Raw genomic sequence first — 21,723 nt, 5'->3', positions numbered from 1 at the left:
TGGTTTGATGTTCATGTGACAAATAAAGCTAATCTTTAATCTTAGAAAACGCTGGGCTCACATAAGAGTAGGTAATGTCTATATGGTGAATAGTGCACAGCTGGTGTTTTGGATTAATGAAGTTTAGTTAGTGAAGTTATTGAGTAGTGATTTGGCCTTCACACTCCCTCAACCACGAGGGTGAAAACCAATACCGTCATGCTGAAATTATGCTTTTGAAGCACTTGCGTCCGTGGGCTAGGGTGATGCAAGACTGGAGATTGGGGCACAGTGTTTGGGGTTCTAACTTTGGGGAGTCAGGAGTTTGAGGCTAGGAGTTTGGCTCCTTATCCAGGGTCCTCACTTGTTGTCAGCGGTGCATACTGAGATGATACCGAAGATGGGAGCCCAAAGGTCAATCAGAAGTCCAGAAGACTATTGGCTAGAACCCTGAGTCTGCATATCTCTGTGAGTCTATTGGGGAAGTCGAAGGCCCAAGGTTTGTGAATCCATGAGGCCCCTGGAGGCCAAAGACAGCCTGTAGTGGGTTTAGCAGACTGTGTGCGTGGAGGGAGGGAGGAATGGGGCTTGTCTTGCTGTGTTGCTTTGTCACGTAGTATGTTCTGTTTTGTTGTGTTCTAAGTTGTTTTTCCGAGCATAGTGGGCAGGCTAAGTTGGCGCCAGAATGTGTGCCAACACCTGCAGGCTGCCACTGCACACCTTTGAATCTTCCAGTCATAGATGGGTACAGCGCAGACACAGGCCCTTCAGCTCAGCTAGTCCATGACAAACCATTTCAACAAACTACTCCGTTCAACCTGCACTGGAACCTTGGTCTGTACATACCGGCTGTGTGGTGGAAAAAAACACCGCACCTCAGACAGTTGAAGAAGTTTGGCATGAGTCCCCAGTCCTAAGAACTTTCTACAGGGACACAATTGAGAGCATCCTGACTGGCTGCATCACTGCCTGGTATGGGAACTGTACTTCCCTCAATCGCAGGACTCTGCAGAGAGTGGTGTGGGCAGCCCAGTGCATCTGTGGAACTTCCCACTATTCAGGACATTTACAGTGACAGATGCGTAAAAAGGGCTCGAAGGATCATTGGGGACCCAAGTCACCCCACCCCAAACTGTTTCGGCTGCTACCATCGGGAAACAGTACTGCAGCATTAAAGCCAGGACCAACAGACTGTGAGACAACTGCTTCCACCAGGCCATCAGACTGATTAATTCACGCTGACACAATCGTATTTGACTGTTCTGTTGTATATCTACTGTATGTACTATTTAGTACAAATTACTATAAACTGCACATTCAGACGGAGACGTAATGTAAAGACTTTTACTCCTCATGTAGGTGAAGGATGTAAGAAATAAAGTCGATTCAGTTCAATTGTCTGCATTAAATTCCATCTCTAATTTTTCAGCCCATTTTTCCAGCTGGTAAAGATCTCACTGCAAGCTCTGATAGTCTTCCTCACTGTCCACTATACACCCAATCCTGGTGTCATCTGCAAAGTTGCTGATCCAGTTAACTACATTATCATCCAGATCATTGATATAAATGAAAAATATCAATGGAGCCAGCATCAATCTCTGTGGGACTCCACTAGTCAGAGAGGCAACCATCTACCACTGCTGTCTTGCTTCTCTCACAAAGCCAATGTCTAATCCAATTTGCTACCTCATCTTGAACACCGAATGACTGAACCTTCTTGACCTACCTCCCATGAGGGACTTTGACTCCATTGACTTTAGCAAGACATTTACCTACCACACACAAAGACATCCTCATTATCCTTAATCAGTCCAAGTCTATCCAAATACTCATATATCCAGTTGCTTAGAATACCTTCCAGTAACTTTCCCACTACTGATGTCAAACTCATTGGCCTATAATTTCCTGGTTTATTTTTAGAGCCTTCTTTAAAACAGCAGCATATTAGCTATCTTCCAATCCATTTGTACCTCACCTGTCACTAAGGACGGTTTAAGTATCTTTGCTAGGGCTGCTGCAATTTCTGCATTTGCCTCCACAAGGTCCGGGGGATCACCTTGTCAGGCCTGGGGATTTATTCACCCTAATTTGCCTCAAGACAGCACACACCTCATGCTTTGTAATCTGTATAGGGTCCATTATGCTTTGCCGCACTTCTATAGTGTCCACCTCCTGAGTAAATACAGATACAAAGAATCCCTTTTTGATCTCCCCCATCTTTTTTTTGGTTCCGTGGATTACCAGCTTGATCTTCCAGAGGACGAATTTTGTCCCTTGCAATCTTTTTGCTCTTAACAGAACTGATGAATCCCTTGGGATTCTCCTTTACTTTGTCTGCTAGGGCAACCTCATGTCCTCTTTTAGCCCTCCTGACTTATCTCCAAAGTATTCTCTTGCATTTTTTATAATCCACAAGTAGCTCATTTGTTCCTACCTGTCTATACCTGCTATGCACCTCCTTTTTCTTGTCCAGGGTGTCAATATCTCTTGAAAACCAAGGTTCCCTATGCTTGTTCTTTATCTTTCATTCTGACAGACACATACAATCTTTGTACTCTCAGAGGTTCACATCTGAGTGCCTTCCACTTGCCAAGTACCCCTTTGCCAGAAAACAGCCTGTCCCAGTCCACACTTTACAGACCCTTTCTGATACCATCAGAATTGCCTTTCTCAAATTTAGAATCTCAACCGATGGAACGAACCTATCTATTTGCACATTTACTTTGAAACTAATGGGTTTGTTGGTTAGTGCAAATGATGAATTTCAGTTGACTGTTCAGTTGTCTTCCTGCCCATACTGTTCAATCTCCAGGAAGTTTCTCATACGTGCACCATTGAACCATACCTTGGCAAGAATTTATTGGCTTTAAGATGTGAGGGGAAAGATATAGTGCAAGAGGAAAAACTTCACAGCACTGACTACAACTGCAGTATGACCAAATATAGCATGTACACTAATTATTAGCTTATTACTTTTAACTACTGTTTGACATTGTGAGGTACTAGACTGGAGACCTGTCTTGGAGTTGGACAACTGTGTAAGGAGAAAAGGGCCTTGCTTTGCTGCTGCTGTTTTGTTGCTTGTGTTCTGTGTCGTTCTGCTGAGCATTGTGGAGATGCTGTGTTGATGCCTGAATGTGTGGTGACACCTGCAGGCTGACGCAGCATGTCCTTGGGTTGTGATGGTTATAAATTCATTAATATAAATCTGAATCCATTTCAGTCTGGCAACATGACAATTTGTAGAATTAGAAAGCAGGCGTTAGACATGCCCTGGGCAAAGAGTAATGGCTGTAATGTGTTTTATATGCATAGAAAGGTATAATATATACTATATACTAAGACAAACGTTTGACTAACTGACGCTAAACAATACCGGATGTACCTGTTCCGACTTCCTTAGTAAGAGAACTTCCAGTTTTTTTCTGATCCCGATCCACGATAACCTACGCACATCCTCCTGTATACTTTAAATCATCTCTAGATTACTCATAATACCTAATACAATGTAAATGCTGTGTAAAATAGTTGTTATACTGCATTGTTTGGGGAATAAGGACAAGAAAAAAATGTCTGTACATGTTCGAACAGCAAGTGCTGGAAGAGCGCTTCCGGGTTTTCTTGATTCGCGGTTGGTTGAATTCGCGCATGCGGAACTCACGGATAAGGAGGGCCGACTGTATATTGTCTTAATTTAAGAGATTGGTGGAAGAATACTTGAGAGCTTGAGCAGATTATAAAACAAAAGTGATTCTGTGAATGTACTCCAGTCCCAGACCTATATGAAAGGTGTAGTGCTTTGGGACTTTCTTTAAAAGGTGCTATATAAATGGAAGTTGATATGTGCTTCAGTAAGTGAGGAACAAGACACAATTGACTAATCCTGTTGGAATTCATTCCCCCAAAAAGTTTTTCATTGCATTAAGGAAGGTTAATAATTTATATCTAACCAGTTCACAGGAGTCAGAACTTTAGTACTGCATTTTCTAAGTGAAAACTAGTCCAAATAACTTTATTCAGGACATTTTAACAAAAGTAGCGTAATTTTAAATTAAATACGAGTATCTTGCAATTTCAGGCGTTTCTAGTAAGTTTAGGTGAATCTTTTAAGTTTCATCTTACTAGGAGATGCATCATGGTAACTGGCCTTTCCAACCCAGTGAGCCCATGCTGCCCAATTAGCTGACCAACCCGTACGTCTTTGGAGTATGGGAGGAAACCCACGACGTCACGGGGAGAACATACAAACTCCTTACAGGCAGTGGGTATCCAGCACTGTAATACAGAGGTCCCCAACCACCGGGCCGCAGAGCATGTGCTACCGGGCCGCGAGGAAACGATATGATTTGGCGATATGAGTCAGCTGCACCTTTACTCATTCCCTGTCACAGCCACTGTTGAGCCATTACGCATGCGAGGTCATGACCCGCGTGTCATCCGTGTCAGCGCGGGAAGGAGATCAACTCCTCGAGCTTGCAAATGACGGCGGGCTGAAAAGTATGTTTGACATAACATTTCTGTCAGCATTCTGGATCAAAGTCAAGGCTAAATATCCTGAGATAGCCACGAAAGCACTGAAAACGTTGCTTCCATTTCCTACATTTTTCTGCGAAGCGGAGTTTTCTGCAATGAATGCAATGAAAACTAAATTGCGGAATAGACTAGACATAAGGAACCCCCTTCGAGTATCGCTGTCTCCCATCACCCCTCGATGGCACCGTCTTGTTGCAGGGAAACAAGCCTAGGGCTCCCACTGATTCAGCGATATTGGTGTGTTGCAATGATTTTATATGTTCATACGAGGAAAATATGTGCTGTGTGTTTAATATCCAAACGTTACTTAAAATGTTATGATGCTATTGACTTACTTATATAACCATATAACAATTACAGCATGGAAACAGGCCATCTCTGCCCTTCTAGTCCGTGTCGAACGCTACTCTCACCTAGTCCCACCGACCTGCACTCAGCCCATAACCCTCCATTCCTTTCCTGTCCATATAGCTACCCAATTTTACCTTAACTGATAATATTGAACCTGCCTCAACCATTTCTACTGGAAGTTCGTTTCAGCACTTACTTGAAGCTCCCCTGATAATTGACTTATCACTATATTCATGCAAGGAAAATATGCGCTGTGTGTTTATTATTAAATTCGTTAGATAAACCCTTTTAGAAATGAAATTGAATGTATTAGCCACTTATCACCTATATTCTGGTTGTGATTACCCCCCCCCCCGCCCGAACAGAATTGCCAAAAAGGATTTGCAGGGAAGAAAAATCAGGAGGTCACGACGCGCATGCGCACTGGTGCCCGCGCAAGGCTTCATGGTCATTGTAGTCTTTCTCTGGGTAAACACAACGTATTTGACTGCTACTCTTGTCCGTTGGCAACCCTACTGCCCCCCCCCCAACCCCCGGGTCAGCCGGTCCGCAAGAATATTGTCAATTTTAAACCGGTCCACAGTGCAGAAAAGGTTGGGGACCCCTGCTGTAATAGCATTATGGGAGCTGCTACACTACCTAATGTTCAAATCTTTACTAATCTCATCTAATGACTCATAGGAATTCTCTACCCAAAAGTACTTTGGAGATTCAGTCAAGTGTGAGATCTTTTGTAAAGGCTGTGTAATTTTAGTTTTGAGATGCAGCACGGTAACAGGCCCAACGAGGTCATGCTGCCCAGTTACACCCACCCAGTTACACCCATCATCATTATGTACCTTGTCCTGATGTAAGCGATCATGGTAGAGAAAACCCACATGTTCACAGGGAGAATGTGCAATTTCCTTAAATACAGCAGCGGAATTGAACCCAGGTGCTGGCTCTGTAATAATGTTACACTAGCCACTACACCCTATACTTTAGCATTAATGTATCCTTTCAGTAGGCACTAGCATAAAGCATGGTGCAGAGTAAATAATACATTAGTTGTGCTATACATGCACTTTCTATAAATGTCCTTCCTGCACCATCTTATTTAATCTTGCAAGTGTTCTTCTGATTATTTTTAAGTTATGTGGACTCATTCACTTTTGGTACTTTCCTGTAGATGCAGTGGGAGGATGTGAAAAATGAAATGATCGCAGAAAAGGGACTTGATCCAGATACTGCTAACAAAATTGGCGAATACCTTCAGCTGCATGGTAGACTTTTTTCCGCTTTTTAATGAAAAAAAGATAAGATTTTAAACTGTTTATGGTTAAAGATAAAGATTAGCTTTATTTGTCACATGTACATTGAAACAGCAAAGTTCAAAGTAAATTTATTACTAAAGTACGTATGTCATATACAATGCTGAGATTCGTTTTCTTGTGGCAATACTCAAATTCATTAACGGTGATAGAATCAATGAAAGACCACACCAATCAGGGTGCAAAAGTCAAAAAACTGGGCAAATACAAAACGAAAGAAAAAAAGAAGAAATAATAATAAATAAGCGAGAAATCACTTCTCATACACCTTCGCTCCAAAGTGAAAAGCCCTAGCTTGCTTTACCCTAATCCTAACCATAAAGCCAAGCAATGAGGTATAAAATACCACAACACTCAGAATTGCATGCCCCTCATTATCTTGGTCCATGGGTTAAACACAAGCTGGGCCTGGTCAACCCCGGCTGGGTAAGGGTGTCTAGTGATTAAAGACCTGAAACACCTTATGACCCCCAGGTTGCATTACTGATGATGTGTCCCAAAGCACTCCTGGTTCATTAAGCCAAGTGGTGTCGGACTACGTTAGTGAAAGGCATGGGCCAGATTAAAGAGGCTCAACTATCCTATCCACCTCAGCCCTACATACCTCACCACACTAAACTCCAGAACCTTATCTCTCCTCGCCCCACTTATACATCCCCAGCCCTACCCTCCAAACTAATCCTAAGGGGGCCACACCCCGACTAACCCTAGGCCCACCCTGATTAATCCTGGCCACACCCCCACAAACCTGATGATGTGTGAGGAGGAGGAGGAGGAGAAAGACCCAATAAAGGCTAGTGTTGAACCTGGTAAATGAAGATGTGGGCTAGATCAAAGTGGCAGGGTGAAGTGATACCTGCTCTCCAGTACGAGACCTACAGACACTGAAGGGATATTTTGCCTACTGCCCGCGTAATTGCATCTTAACCTTAACCCCAACCTGCTCGCTCATCCAGGCAGTATCCTGGTAAATCTTTGTGCCTTCTCTAAAACTTCCACATCCTTTCTGTAACCAGAACTGAACATAATGCGCAAGTCACAGGGCTTCATGGGAGCATAGTGGTTAGTGCGATTCTCTTACAGCTCAGTGCATTTCAGAGTTTGGAATGTAATTCCGGTGCTATCTGTAAGGAGTTTGTACCTTCATCCCATGAACTGCGTGGGTTTCCTGTGAGTGCTCCAATTTGTATAGGTTAATAGGTCATTGTAAATTGTGAGTATGTCTTTTTAACCACCCTACCAACTTGTGCGGTAATTTTTGAAGAATCAAAGACTTTGTTTGCAGGAATGTGGCTGTTCCTAAACCCAATGGTGTGGCACTGCAGACTTCTGTACCTCCTGTCTGACTTTAGCAGTGAAGCTAGCATGACTCTGATAATCTCCACCATCGTCTTGCTGTTAATTTATGATAGAATCCATCAAGCATTTTTTCTTAAAAGTACTTTTGTTACTTAACCTTACAGTGCATAAGAAAATAAACTGATTATCTTCTGCAGGCAACTCTGAATTAATCGACAGACTGCTACAGGATAACAAGTTGTCTCAGAACAAACTGGCACTGGAAGGCCTGAATGACATGAAACAACTTTTTGTTTATTTGAAAATTTTTGGAGTTGAGGATAAGGTAAGTAGGTCAAATGAGAATTGCAATATTTTATCTGCTGTGTTGCTATGACAGCATTTCTGATTCCAGCCTTGCTACAAACCAAAAGGTTTTCTAAGATCAGCCTGACAACGTAACTCGCAGTGAGTTTTTACTGGCTTATTTGGCATTTGGAAGAAGTGTTGTATACTTCAGAGCAACACATACAAAACGCTGGAGGAACTCAGCAAATCAGACAGCATCTATAGAGGGGAATAAGTAGTCAGCCAAGTCCCTTTATCAGGGCTTGTGATTATATCCTCCAGATAACATTTAAGGAAAGAAAATGTGTGTTAAACATGTTGCTTTCAAGGCTATTGGTTGTGACATGTTCCTCTTGATCTAGTACTTCCATTGTATGAGATCTTTGCCCGATTAAATTTACTCAACAACCACTGTTTATAATGCTGTCGACATTATAAGTAAATGCTGGTATTGATGCACATTTTATTCCATATGTGTCCTTTATCCTCTAATTTTTAGCTTTCTCTCTAAAATTTATTTGAATTTAATTCTTTATTCTATATAATTGTTAATCTGATCGACGATTCTGGTTGCCCCCCCCCCCCATTTGTTACCCCTGTCACTGCAGTGTAGACACTAACCTTTTTATGATGCTGTTTACATTGTAAATGCATGCTGATATTTATATATTTATGCACATTTTATTCCATATCTGTACTTTAACCTATCTTTATTTATTTTTATATAATTCTTTACTCTTTATAATTGTTGAAAGTAGTTCATTGTTGCATGTCACACCCTGACCAACACATCACAGCAAATTCCCAAAACATGTAAAATAGACATAGCAAATAAAGTTGAATCTTGATAGAGAGCCCGTTGCAATGACCCTTCTGGATGGCTGGTCTTGCTGGCACATATATTGTTAGTCTTATTTCTGTTCTTAAATTATTGTTTCATGGTAAAGAAGAGTGTCCACTTTTAAATATGTTGAAAATCCTTTGTCATTTTGTGTCTGTCATGAATGTAACATGGACAAGCGATGGTTGGTAATTGAACAAAAATCTTCCTGCATGTAGCATGCATTTCCTCTCATCACCTTTATGACTTTTGATGTGTCCGCTTACATTGCTGTTCACTGCCATATGCCCCAGGCAGTCTGCTAGTAGATGTATAAAATCCACAATACAGAAATTCACTGCAGGAGCCTGAAGACACACACTCAACATTTCAAGAACAGCTTCTTCCCCTCCACCATCAGATTTTTGAATGGACAATGAAACCATGAGCACGACCTCACTTTTCTATTTTTGCTCTCTATTAGCACTACTTAATTTAATGTTTTGCATATATTGCTTGTTGTAATTTGGTTTTATTTTTATATATTGCAATGTACAAAATTATGACATGACAGATTTTGATTTTAAACCTTTGGAAAAAAATGAATGAAAACAACAAGCAATTTTTATATTGATTACTCTTTTGCAGATTGCGTTTGACTTGAGTTTAGCTCGAGGTTTGGACTACTACACCGGTGTCATTTTTGAGGCTGTGCTAACCCAGAAACAGGCTAAGGAGTCAAGACAGCAGAATGAATCCTCTGAAGCAGTCAGTGTTGGAAGTGTTGCTGGCGGCGGGCGGTATGATGGCCTGGTTGGAATGTTTGATCCCAAGGGTCGGAAGGTCCCATGCGTGGGATTTAGTGTTGGGATCGAAAGAATTTTCTCAATTATGGAGCAAAAAGTGGAGGTACAACTGCTAATTTGTTAAAGTACAAATCATTTAAGGAAAGAAAATGTGTGTTAAACATGCAGCTCTCTATAATATGGAGCAGGATTACATCTTTTAAGCTATCAGGTCTGTTCTGCCATTCCGTCATGGCTGATTTATTATCCCTCTTAACCCCAATCACCTGCCTTCTCCTTGTAACTTTTGATGCCCTGACAAATCAAGAACATATCAACCTCCACTTTAAATATTCCCAATGACCTGCTCCCCACAGTTGCCTGTGGCAATGAATTCCACAGTTTTATCTCCCTCTGAGTAAAGAAATTCCTTCTCATCTCTGTTCTAAAGGAACATCCTTCTATTCTGAGGATGTGCCCTCTTTTACTGTAGTGGTCACCCAGACTAAGGGGAGTAAGCAGTCAATGCAGGGTTTCTTGGTGGCCATTTCTCTGAGACCTGAACCCTAGGTGGACCAATATCCTTGTGGGCAGTTTTGGTAGAACGGTTTTGGGGCCGGGGCGGGGGGGGGGGGTTAAACTAAGTAAGCAGGGAAATGGAAACTGGAGTGATAGGGCTCAGAATGGGGTAGTTGGTACCAGTGATAATGATGATGATGAGAGGCATTGATCGTGTGGATAGTCAGAGGCTTTTCCCCAGGGCTGAAATGGCTAACACGAGAGGGCACAGTTTTACAGTGCTTGGAAGTAGATACCGAGGAGATGTTAGGTAAGTTTTTATGCAGAGAGTGGTAAGTGCGTGGAATGGGTGGGGGAGGTGGATATGATAGGGTCTTTTAAGAGACTCCTGAATAGGTACATGCAGCTTAGAAAAATAGAGGGCTATGGGTAACCTGAGGTAATTTCTGAAGTAACTACATGTTTGGCACAGCTTTATGGGTCGAAGAGCCTGTATTGTGCTGTAGGTTTTCTATGTTTCCAACTCGATGTAGTGTGTAATGAGGCTGTGAGGAAGGTCAGGTAAATGTTCGGGTAAAATTGCATTCAGTGAGATGAGGTGAAGTGTAACATGGGGGCAAAATTCGAAAAGGATGATGAATGCAGGACTGAAGGTAAGATACAGTGTCATGCAAAAGTTTGGGCACCCCTGGTCAAAATTTCTGTTACTGTGAATAGCTAAGCGAGTAAAAGATGAACTGATTTCCAAAAGGCATAAAGTTAAAGATGACGCATTTCTTTAATATTTTAAGCAAAGAAAACTTTTTTATTTCTATCTTTTACAGTTTCAAAATAACAAAAAAGGAAAAGGGCCCGAAGCACAAGTTTGGGCACCCTGCATGGCAGTGCTTAGTACCTTCCCGTTGCGGCCAAAAGGTTCAAAGGAACACCTAAACAAGCCTGATGCATTTTGGAAACAAGTCCTGTGGACTGATGAAATTAAAATAGAACTTTTTGGCCGCAATGAGCAAAGGTATGTTTGGAGATAAAAGGGTGCAGTATTTCATGAAAAGAACCCCTCTCCAACTGTTAAGCACGGGGGTGGATCGATCATGCTTTGGGCTTGTGTTGCAGCCAGTGGCATGGGGAACATTTACTGGTAGAGGGAAGAATGAATTCAATTAAATACCAGCAAGTTCTGGAAGCAAACGTCACACCATCTGTAAAAAAAAAGCCGCAAATGAAAAGAGGATGGCTTTTACAACAGGATAATGAACCCAAACAGGCCTCAAAATCCACATTGGAGTACCTCAAGAGGCACAAGCTGAAGGTTTTGCCATGGCTCTCTCAGTCCCCCGACCTAAACATCATCGAGAATCTGTGGATAGACCTCAAAAGAGCAGTGCATGCAAGACGGCCCAAGAATCTCTCAGAACTAGAAGCCTTTTGCGTGGTAGAGTGGGCGAAAATCCCCCAAACAAGAATTGAAAGACTCTTAGCTGGCTACAGAAAGCGTTTACAAGCTGTGATAATACTTGCCAAAGCGGGTGTTACTAAGTACTGACCGTGCAGGGTGCCCAAACTTGTGCTTCGGGCCCTTTTCCTTTTTTGTTATTTTGAAACTGTAAAAGATGGAAATAAAAAAAGTTTTCTTGCTTAAAATATTAAAGAAATGTGTCATCTTTAACTTTATGCCTTTTGAAAATCAGTTCATCTTTTACTTGCTTAGCTATTCACAGTAACAGAGATTTTGACCAGGGGTGCCCAAACTTTTGCATGCCATTGTATATAAAGAGGAGAAAGGAGGCAAGAATATTGGACCACTAGAAAATGATGCTGGAGAGGTAGTAATGGGGGGAAAGTAAATGGAGGATGAACTGGATAAGTATTTTGCATCATTCTTTACTGTGGAAGACACTAGCAGTGTGGTGGAAGTTGCAGGTGTCAAGGATCATGAGATGTGTGAAGTTTCCATTTCTAGAGAAAAGGCTCTTGGGAAACTAAGAGGTCTGAAGGTAGATAAGCACCTGCACCGGATGGTGTAAACCCCAGGGTTTTGAAAGGCGAGACTGAAGGGATTAAGGAGGCATTAGTAACAATCTTTCAAGAATTACTAGATTCTAGAATGGTTCCAGAAGACTGGAAAATTGCAAATATTGCCCCACTCTTCAAGCAGAGGCAGAAGAAACTATAGGCCAGTTAGTCTGACCTCAGTAGCTGGGAAGATGGAGTCGACTGTTAAAGATGAGGTCTCAGGGTACTTAGAGGCACATGATGAAAACAGACCGTAGTCGGCATGGTTTTCTCGATGGAAATCTTGCCTGACAAATCTGTTGGAATTATTTGAAGAAATAACAAGCAGACAAAGGAGAATCAGTTGATTTTGGGTACTTGGATTTTCAGAAGGCCTTTGACAAGGTGCCACACACGAGACTTCTTAACAAGCTACGAGCTCATGAAATTACAGGAAAGATTCTAGCATGGATAAAGCAGTGGCTGATTGGCAGGAGGCAAAGAGTGGGAATAAAAGGAGCATTTTCTGGCTGGTTGCAGGTGACTAGAGGTGTTCCACATGGGTCTGTTTTGGGACTGATTTTTTTTTAATGTTATTTGTCAATGATTTAGATGATGGAATTGATGGCTTTAATCCAAAGTTTGCAGACGATATGAAGATAGGTGGAGGGTCAGGTACTTTTGAGGAAGCAGAGAGACTACAGAAGGACTTAGACCATTTGGGTGAATGGGCAAAGAGTGGCAGATGGAATACAGCGTCGGGAAGTGAATGGTCATGCACTTTGGTAGAAGAAATGAGAGTTTGACTAAATGGAGAGAAAACACAAAAAAACTGAGGTGCAAAAGGACTTGGGAGTCCTTGTGCAGGATTCCCTAAAGATTAATTTGCAGGTTGAGTCTGTGGTGAGGAAGGCAAATGCGATGTTAGCATTAATTTCAAGAGGACTAGAATATAAAAGCAAGGATGTAATGTTGAGACTTTATAAAGCACTGGTGAGGCTTCACTTGCAGTTATTGTGAGCAGTTTTGGGTTAATCTTAGAAAGGATGTGTTGAAACTGGAGAGGGTTCAAAGGGGGTTCACGAAAATGATTCCAGGATCGAATGGTTTGTCATATGAAGAGTGTTCGATGGCTCTGGCCCTGTATTCACTTGAATTCAGAAAAATGAGGGGTGACCTAATTGGAACCTATCAAATGTTGAAAGGGCTTGATAGAGTGGATGTGCAAAGGATGTTTCCAGTGGTGGGGTGTCTGGGACCAGAGGGCACAGCCTCAGAACAGAGGAACATCCATTTAGAACAGATGGGAAGAAATTCCCTTAGCCAGAGGGTAGTGAATCGTGTTATGGTCCTCGACTCCACACCCCCCCCAATGGAAACATCCTCTCTGCATAAATGCTGTCTACCCATTGGTTGTGGGGACAGTTCAGTGATGGGTTCCTATGAAGCTATTGAATTTCTGTTAAAATTAGTGGCCACTTTATTAGGTACACCTGGAGGCGGCAACTCAAAGTATATTTTTTTTATTTGGATAAGGAATTCACAAATATCATGTACTTTTTTCACATATATAACCTTTTCCATTTTTTTATATGTATAAAACTACAATCATTTATACATTCTTAAGTACACATTGAGATGATATAAAAGGAAAATAAACACTTAAATAGATAATTATGTACTGTGGTAAATCTAACCTATTAGGCTAAGTAATGGTATTAGTTGTTAAGAAAAATGGTAATAATAGTTTCCATATAACCCTTCTGGACCATTTCCACTGGTTCAAAATGTTGTATATAAGCCTATGTAACAACCATTGTAGGTGTTTATATCCTAATTTGTTCATGCTTGCTCCTGCCCACAGACATAATTATCCAATCCCTATGTACTTACTTAATTTTTTCATTTTTTTATCCCTTTCCCAAATCTTTCCCTTTACTTGTGTTAATTCTCTATTTACCAAAAGAAAACAAAAAAAAAGACATTTAGACTAGGGGTGCTTACATTAGCAATATTACTGTGTTGATGAGAAGAGCAGTATAAATCATTAGGAGAGTCATCTAAAGTCTGCTCGCATTGGGGTTATATATTCAATCCATTTATTCCAGATTTGATAAAATTTTTCTTTTTGAATTCTCAGGGAGTAAGTCAACTTTTCCATTTTAAATATTTCCAAGATAATTTCGTACCAATCTTCTAATGTAGGTGGTATTGGATTTAGCCAGTTTCTAGTGATTGATTTCTTACTTGCCGCTAAGAGGGCCTGCAGCAACTTTATATCTTCCTTCTGTTCAAGAAACAATACATGCCCCAAATAGAGCGTCTCAAAGTTCAGAGGTATCTGGGACCTAAGTACCTTAACTAATGTTCTATGAATACCTTCCCAATATAGACTTAATTTAGGGCAATCCCAGAAAATATGAAAATGATTTGCCTCCTTGGAGCCGCACCTTCTCCAACACGTCACGTTTGTATCTTTATATTTTTCCTGATACGGGGTCTTGAAGTATCTTATAATGTTTTTCCAACAATGTTCTCTCCAAGTCAAAGAATTAGTCGAGGACCATTGAAAGCTGCAGATTTTCCCCCAAGCCTCCTCTGAAAGTACCAACCCCGCTTCTTTCTCCCACTTCTCTTTAATATACAGTGTATTTACATTTTTAGCATGGGAGAGTGCATTATATAATCGAGAAACTGATTTACTAGGTATTGAACTGCAAGCTGAATTCAGAATCTTGAAAAATTCTAATAATACTGTTGATAGGTCTGTATATCTACAACTCTGGTTAACATAGTTTCGTACTTGAAGGTACCTAAAAAAGTCATTATGTTCTAGGCCATGTTTGTCCTGCAGGATTTGGAAACTTTGTAATACACTTATCTATAAATGAGAGGTAGGTTGTAAGAAACTTTCTTTATCCATAGCTCAAATCTTTTATCTCCTCTGTTGGGAAGGAATTCGGTATCATATGCACACCATCTAAAGAGTTTTAACATGTTATTAATTCCACATGAATTAACCACCTTCTGCCATACTTTTAATGTAAGATTTATCCAACTGTTTTTAAATTTTTCCAACTGGGCCATCAATCCTTTGTCAGCTATTGAGGCCTGTAGAGGAAAACTGTCAACTAATCCAAATTCTATTTCCTTCCATCTAGCTTTATATTCCCTATTACACCAATATAACAGAGGGATTATCTGTGAGGCATAAAAATAATTTCTCAGGCAAGGAAGAACCATACCTCCTCCTTCCTTCCCTAACTGTAAGGTGTTATATCGAATTCTAGGTTTCTTTCCTTGCCAAATGAAGCGGGAAATCCATTTGTCCCATTCTCTGAATTGATTATCATCCACCTCCACCGGTAAAGTACGGAAAAGATACAATAACCGAGGAAGAATATTCATTTTTATCGTATTTATCCTTGAATTTAAACTTAAAAAGGGGATAAGATTCCATCTATGCATATCTGCTTTTATCTCTGAGATTAATGGCCCATAATTTACCTGTGACAGTGTTGAAAGATCCTTCGGCAGGGTTATTCCTAAATATTTTAATGATTTAGCTTCCCACTTAAGATCGTATGTATCCTGCAATTTTTTGGATGGTGTATGATTTAGGGACATAACCTGCGTTTTCTTTACATTTATTTTATAACCTGATATTTTCCCAAAGTCATCCAACAGTGTAAACAATCCTATAAATGATTTTTCTGGTTCACTCAGATAGACCAAAACATCATCTGCGAATAACGCCACTTTCTGTTCAACCCCTGCCACCTTGATACCTTTTACGATTTCGCTCTGTCTTATTAGTTGGGCAAGCTGTTCAATATATAGCGCAAAAAGGAGAGGAGAAATTGGGCATCCCTGTCTAGTGCCTCTCTCTAAGATGAAGGAGTCAGAGAGGTCCCCATTTATCTTAATTCGGGCTGTAGGGCTGTCATATAGAGTCTGAATTACTTTAATAAACTTTTCTTGAAAGCCGAATCTTCCTAACACTCTGTATAGGAATGCCGAACTAACCGAATCAAAAGCTTTCTCAGCGTCCAATCCTACTACCATTGTCTCTGTCTCGTTCTTATTAACCTGTTCTAATATGTGCAGAGTTCTCCTTATATTGTCCTGTGTTTGTCTTTGTTGAATAAATCCAGTCTGGTCTAAATGGATTAGGCCAGGTAAAAGCTTTTCCAATCTGCGCGCTAATATAGATGTAAATAGTTTGTAATCTAAATTAAGAACACTAATTGGCCGATAATTGCCACATTCTAGTTTATCTTTACCCTCTTTAGGAATAACTGAAATAATCGCTTCTCTCCAGGAAGGTGGAGTTTCTCCTTTCTGCAAGATCCAATTAAAGGTGTTAAGTAGTAATGGGGCTAACTGTGTCTTCAGGGACTTGTACCACTCTGAGGTAAACCCATCAGAACCCGGGGACTTTCCAGCCTTTAACCTAGAGATGGCCACGTTCAGTTCTTTGACAGTTACTGGTTCTAATAAACTTTCATTTTGTAAATCTGTAAGATTAAAAAAATTCAATAAACTGTCTATATAGGGCTCATTGGGGGCCCGGGGTTGGGAGTGCAGGTCTCGATAATATGTTTCAAAACTCTCTTGAATTTTCCCTATTGTACTCTCCACAAGCTTTGTCTTTGGATTCTTTATTTTATGAATTGTATTGTCTGCTTGTTGTTTTCGTAATTTATATGCTAATAATCTAGCTGATTTACCTCCTACTTCATAATTCTTTTGTCTCAAGTAAAGAAAATTTCTTTGAGTTTCCAACGTATAAATATCGTCAATTTCACTTTGCAATTTCCTAATTTCCTGTTTTCGATTTGAATTTCTTTTGTCTACAACTTGAAGTTGTTTTAATTTTCCTTGAAGGTCTGCTAATTTTTGTGCATTGATTTTTTTCATGTGAGTGGTAATGGAAATAGTTTTCCCTCTCAGTACAGCTTTCAATGTATCCCATAAGATCACTGGTGATGTTTCTCCCGTGTCATTAAGGTCTAGATATTCTTTGATTTCTCCCCTTAATCTCTCCATTACTTTCGGGTTATTGAGTATATGTGAGTTTAGCCTCCATACTGTTTTCCTCATTTTCCTTTCCAGGATTAGAGACATAAAGACTGGGCTATGATCCGACAGATCAATTGTTGCAATATTACAGTTTTTTATCCTGAGTCTATCTGTATTAAAGATAAAGAAATAGTCTATCCTTGAATAGGCTGAATGAGGGAAAGAGTAATATGTATAATCTTTACTAGTAGGATGTAATTCCCTTCAGACATCTATAATTCCCAACTCCTCCATCAATGAATTCACTTTCCGAGTCAGAGGTTTATTCTGAGTAACTATTCTTGAAAAATCTAATATAGGATTTAATCTAATATTAAAATCCCCTCCACAAATTACTACCCCTTGAGAACTGACCATTAGGTCAAAAATGTGTCTATAAAATGACCATTCACAACCTGGAGGAGCATAAAGGAGCAATGTTATTTCTGTACCTTCTATTCTTCCTGTGATTTTTACGAACCGTCCTTCTTTGTCTTTAGTCTCTGAAATATGTTCATAATTAAGAGTACTTGATATTAAAGTAGCTACCCCTCTTTTGTGACTCAATTTATATGATGAATAAAATACATGCTTAAAGCCCATTCTTTTTAATTTTCCATGTTCAGATTGGCTCATATGTGTTTCCTGGAGGAAAGCTATTTGTGCCCTCTCTTTTTTCAATTTAGACATAATCTTATTTCTTTTAATTGGATTCAAAACCCCATTAACATTATAGGAAATTATCTTTACCAATTCCGTTTGCATTTTTCTGTAGTAGAAAAAAAAACACTCTCCTTTTCTAACCAAACAGTAAGCAATTCCTTCTCAACAGTAAACCAAGACATATAACCACACCCTAGACATTTTTGAACGTGTAACATTTGAAAATTTTTCCCGACTTCCCACAGTGAGGCCTGAGCACCTCAGTTCAGAGGGATACCCTGTGTTAGAGGGCCCTCAGCAGTTTGAATAATCATAGAGAATTTTCTCCTATTTATGTGTCAACCAAATTGCTATCATTCAAGTTATTCCGCCTAGTTTATTTTCAGCTACCAGTTTTCATTTTACCTTTAAGTCCGATTTACTCTTTTCAGTCATTTCTCTTAATTAATCTGTATTCTCTGTACATTCGCGTCTGAATATTTGCAGCTTTTCCTTGTAGTTTGACACTCTGGTTCGTGTGGAGCGTCCTCGCCCCACTAACTGCCACGACTTCTGCCGAATCCTCTCCAGTAGCGACTCCGGTTGGGTGATAACTTTAATAGGTAGTCCCCGGTCCGCCAGGTCCGACGTTGCCTCCTCCACCGTAGCGTAAGTTTTTGTCCCTTTGTCGTAAAAGACTCTCAGCTGAGCTGAATACAGGGTCTGGAATCTGATGTTTTCCTTCAGGACTCTCCGTGTTTCCATATATTCCTTCCGTCTGGCAAGAATCCCCGGTGCGTAGTCGTGGTCTAAACTGATTTTACAGTTGTTCCACATGAAACCTTTCTTTTGCCATGCCCTTTTAAGCACCTCTTCCTTCGTTCTGTAACTGGGAAATCTGACCAGAATCGATCTGGGCTGGGTGCCTGCCGGAGGCTGTGGTGCCAACGCACGGTGAGCCCTTTCTATCTGTAGGTCTTTTGTGGCCGGTATATCAAGGTTCTCTCTAAGTAGCTTCTCCACGAAGGGAATCATCAATCCGGGTTTACCTTCAGTTCCTTCGGGAACTCCGTAGATCCTCACATTTTCCCTTCTCGAGCGGCCTTCTTGATCTATTATTTTCCACTGGAGCTGGTCTTGTAGCTTCAGCATTTCTGCTATCACCTTCTCTGCATTTTGTAGCTTCTCTTCAATTCCAACAATCCTCGCTTCGGCTTCATCTATCCTCGAGTTAGTTTTTACTATTTCTCCTTTAATATCTTCCAGCTGTTTGCTGTTATCTTGTCGGAACTTGCGAATCTCTCTGAGAATCAAAGACAGAAGACACCGATTCTCCCTCATTATCTCCGTCCTGGCTTGCCGTGGGGGAGCTAGGCCCGTCGCCTTGCTGCGTCTCTTTGTGTTTATCAGCCTTTGGAGCGGACTTTTTAATCTTGTTCTTAGACATCATCCTTGCCCCTTTTATTAATATAGCTATGCAATATTAAGTATTTGTCTAAATTCGATTTTGGGGCAGTTTACCTTCTTTTTTGTCGAGAGACCTTTTCCTTACGCCGCCATTCCCTTGATGACCCGGAAGTCCCGGCAACTCAAAGTATAAAAGAATGCAGGCACAGTCAGGAGATCCACTTATTGTTCAAACTAAACATCAGAGTTGGGAAGATATGTGATCTAAGTGACTTTGACCGTGGAGCGATTGTTGGTGCCTGGTGGTGTGGTTTGAGTATCTCTGAAACTGCTGATCTCCTGGGGAATTTCACGCACAGCAGTCTAGAGTTTACAGCAAAACACCCAGTGAGCAGTATTTCTCTGGGTCAATTTCCTTGTTAATGAGGGAGATCAGAGGAGAATGGCCAGACTGCTTCAAGCTGACATGAAGCGACAGTAACTCAAATAGCCATGTGTTACAACAGTGGTGTGCAGAAGAGCATCTCTGAATGCACAACACATGTTGAATCTTGAAGTGGGTGGGCTACAGTAGCAGAAGACCACAAACACAGTCCGTGGCCACTTTATTGGGTATGGGAGTAAAGTGCCCGCTGAATGTAGTTTGCCATTTTGGGAAGAAAACAGATTATTGCCCATACCCAGCCTGCTTTATAGAACAGTGCTCTCTCATCAACTTGCAAAATATTATTTTAAAAACTGCAGATATTTAACATTTTATAGTGAAAACAAAACTAACAGTTTAGGAATATCTTTCAGTCATTGACCTGAATTAAATTGCAGTGTTGAAGAGTGGCCCTCTGTATTGTACTCATCTGTGATCTGATGATTGTACTGGGGACAGCTGGGGAGAGGTGTAAGGGAGCAAGAGGTGATAGGCAGGCAAGATTGAAGAAGAATAGAAAGTGTGGCCTTGAGAGTTAATTAAAAACTTATTGAATCTAGAAGATCGTAAATTTCCTTAGAACCATTCAGAAATGCTGTTTTTATGCCTCATTTTGAACTCCATTAGGAGGTTGAAGATCAGATCTCATTGGGTGTGGCAAGTGGCTGCAATCTTGGGATCATTTAGGGCGGGCTTCCCTCTGAAGTGACCCATCAAGTCATTTGATTATCAAACTTTGGGCAACAAGGCCTGACCACATCAATGTGCACACTGAGGTTGATGTTAACTGCCTTAATCTTGATGATGTTTTAAATTTCACACTTGTCAACAATGGGGTGTTTCTGCTCAGACTTTCTGGAGACTGCCTCTGTTAACGGCAACAAGGTTTCTTCAGTTTAACAGGAGATTTTGCAGATGCTGGAAATGCAGAGCAACACACACACACAATGCCAGGTGAACTCAGCATGTCACCCACCTTCCCCCTCCTCTGGTCTCCACTATCACCTGCCAGCTTGTACTCCTTCCCCTCTCACCACCACCTTATTCTGTCTACTGACCTTCTCAGTCCTGCCAGCACTTCTTGTATGTTGCTCTGACAAAAATTCAAACATTACCTCTTCGATTGTGAGGGGGTTTTCTCAACCCCTCATTTAATGGTAAAGGTCCATGGCATAAAAAGAGTTGGGAACCCCTGCAGACCTATCTGTAGTAAGAAACTAGAATTAATTTGTATTTAAATGTTACAGATCATTGGTAGAGAGCACAGATATTTCTCAATTGATGCAGTTTATATTTGGAGATTGATTAAACAGCTACGAAGTGAAGTGTCTGTGGAATGAGTGAAATAACCCATCGCAGCTGCAGAACACACTGAAGCAGATGCAGGATAATGACTTGTAAAAGCTCTCATCTGCTGACGTCCGCGAAGGGAAGACTGATATTTGAGCAATGCAGTTGAAAATGGCAGCCTCTTTGCTATGCTGGCTAATAAAAACAAGATAAATGGTTTTGGAAATGTGCATGCATGAAAGAGAGTTCAAAGTTAAAAGTGAATTTATTATCCAAGTACGTATATAGAGTCATAGAATTACAGAACACTACAGCAGAGAAACAGGGCCTGAAATGTCGACTGTACGCTTTTCCTAGATGCTCTCTGGCATGCTGAGTTACGTAAGAACATAAGAAATAGGAGCAGGAGTCGGACATCCAGCCCATCGAGCCTGCCCCGCCGTTCAATAAGATCATGGCTTATGTGTCCGTAAACTCAGCTCCATCTCCCTGCCTTTTCCCCGTAACCCTTAATTCCCTTACTATGTAAAAACCTATCTAACTGTTTCTTAAATATATTTAGTGCGGAAGCCTCAACTGCTTCCCCTGGCCGGGGAATTCCATAGATTCACCACTCTCTGGGGAAAAACAGTTTTTCCTCATCTCCGTCCGAAATCTTCTCACCTGAATCTTGAGGCAATGTCCCCTAGTTCTAGTCTCACTTACCAATGGAAACAACTTTCCTACTTCTATCTTATCTATCCCTTTCAAAATTTTGTATGTTTCTGTAAGATCCTTTCCTCATTCTTCTGAATTCCAGAGAGTACAGTCCCAGGGGACTCAATCTCTCCTCATAAGTTAACCCCTTCATTCCTGGAATCAACCTGGTAAACCACCTCTCCACTGCCTCCAAAGTCAGTATATCCTTCCTCAAATATGGAGACCAGAACTGCACACAGTACTCCAGGTGTGGCCTCACCAGTACCCTGTATAGTTGCAGCATGA

The 21,723-nt window shown here is 40.9% G+C and overlaps 1 protein-coding gene across 4 annotated transcripts in view; it reads left to right on the top strand.

The window, feature by feature from the left end:
- The window catches only part of hars (histidyl-tRNA synthetase), an 86,319-nt gene that overhangs the window by 53,051 nt on the left and 11,545 nt on the right, over nucleotides 1-21,723 (top strand). For all 4 annotated transcript variants that reach the window (XM_063053015.1, XM_063053012.1, XM_063053013.1 and 1 more), the window contains 3 exons: nucleotides 6,032-6,125; nucleotides 7,670-7,797; nucleotides 9,268-9,528. In XM_063053015.1, coding sequence (XP_062909085.1) covers nucleotides 6,032-6,125; nucleotides 7,670-7,797; nucleotides 9,268-9,528 — 483 coding nt within the window. The remainder of the gene's footprint in view (nucleotides 1-6,031; nucleotides 6,126-7,669; nucleotides 7,798-9,267; nucleotides 9,529-21,723) is intronic.

The sequence above is a fragment of the Mobula hypostoma genome, chromosome 7 (genome assembly GCF_963921235.1).
Source record: "Mobula hypostoma chromosome 7, sMobHyp1.1, whole genome shotgun sequence".
Taxonomy (NCBI): Eukaryota; Metazoa; Chordata; class Chondrichthyes; order Myliobatiformes; family Myliobatidae; genus Mobula; species Mobula hypostoma.
The sequence above is the reverse complement of the archived record's forward strand: the minus strand, read 5'-3'. Positions and strand labels throughout refer to the sequence as shown.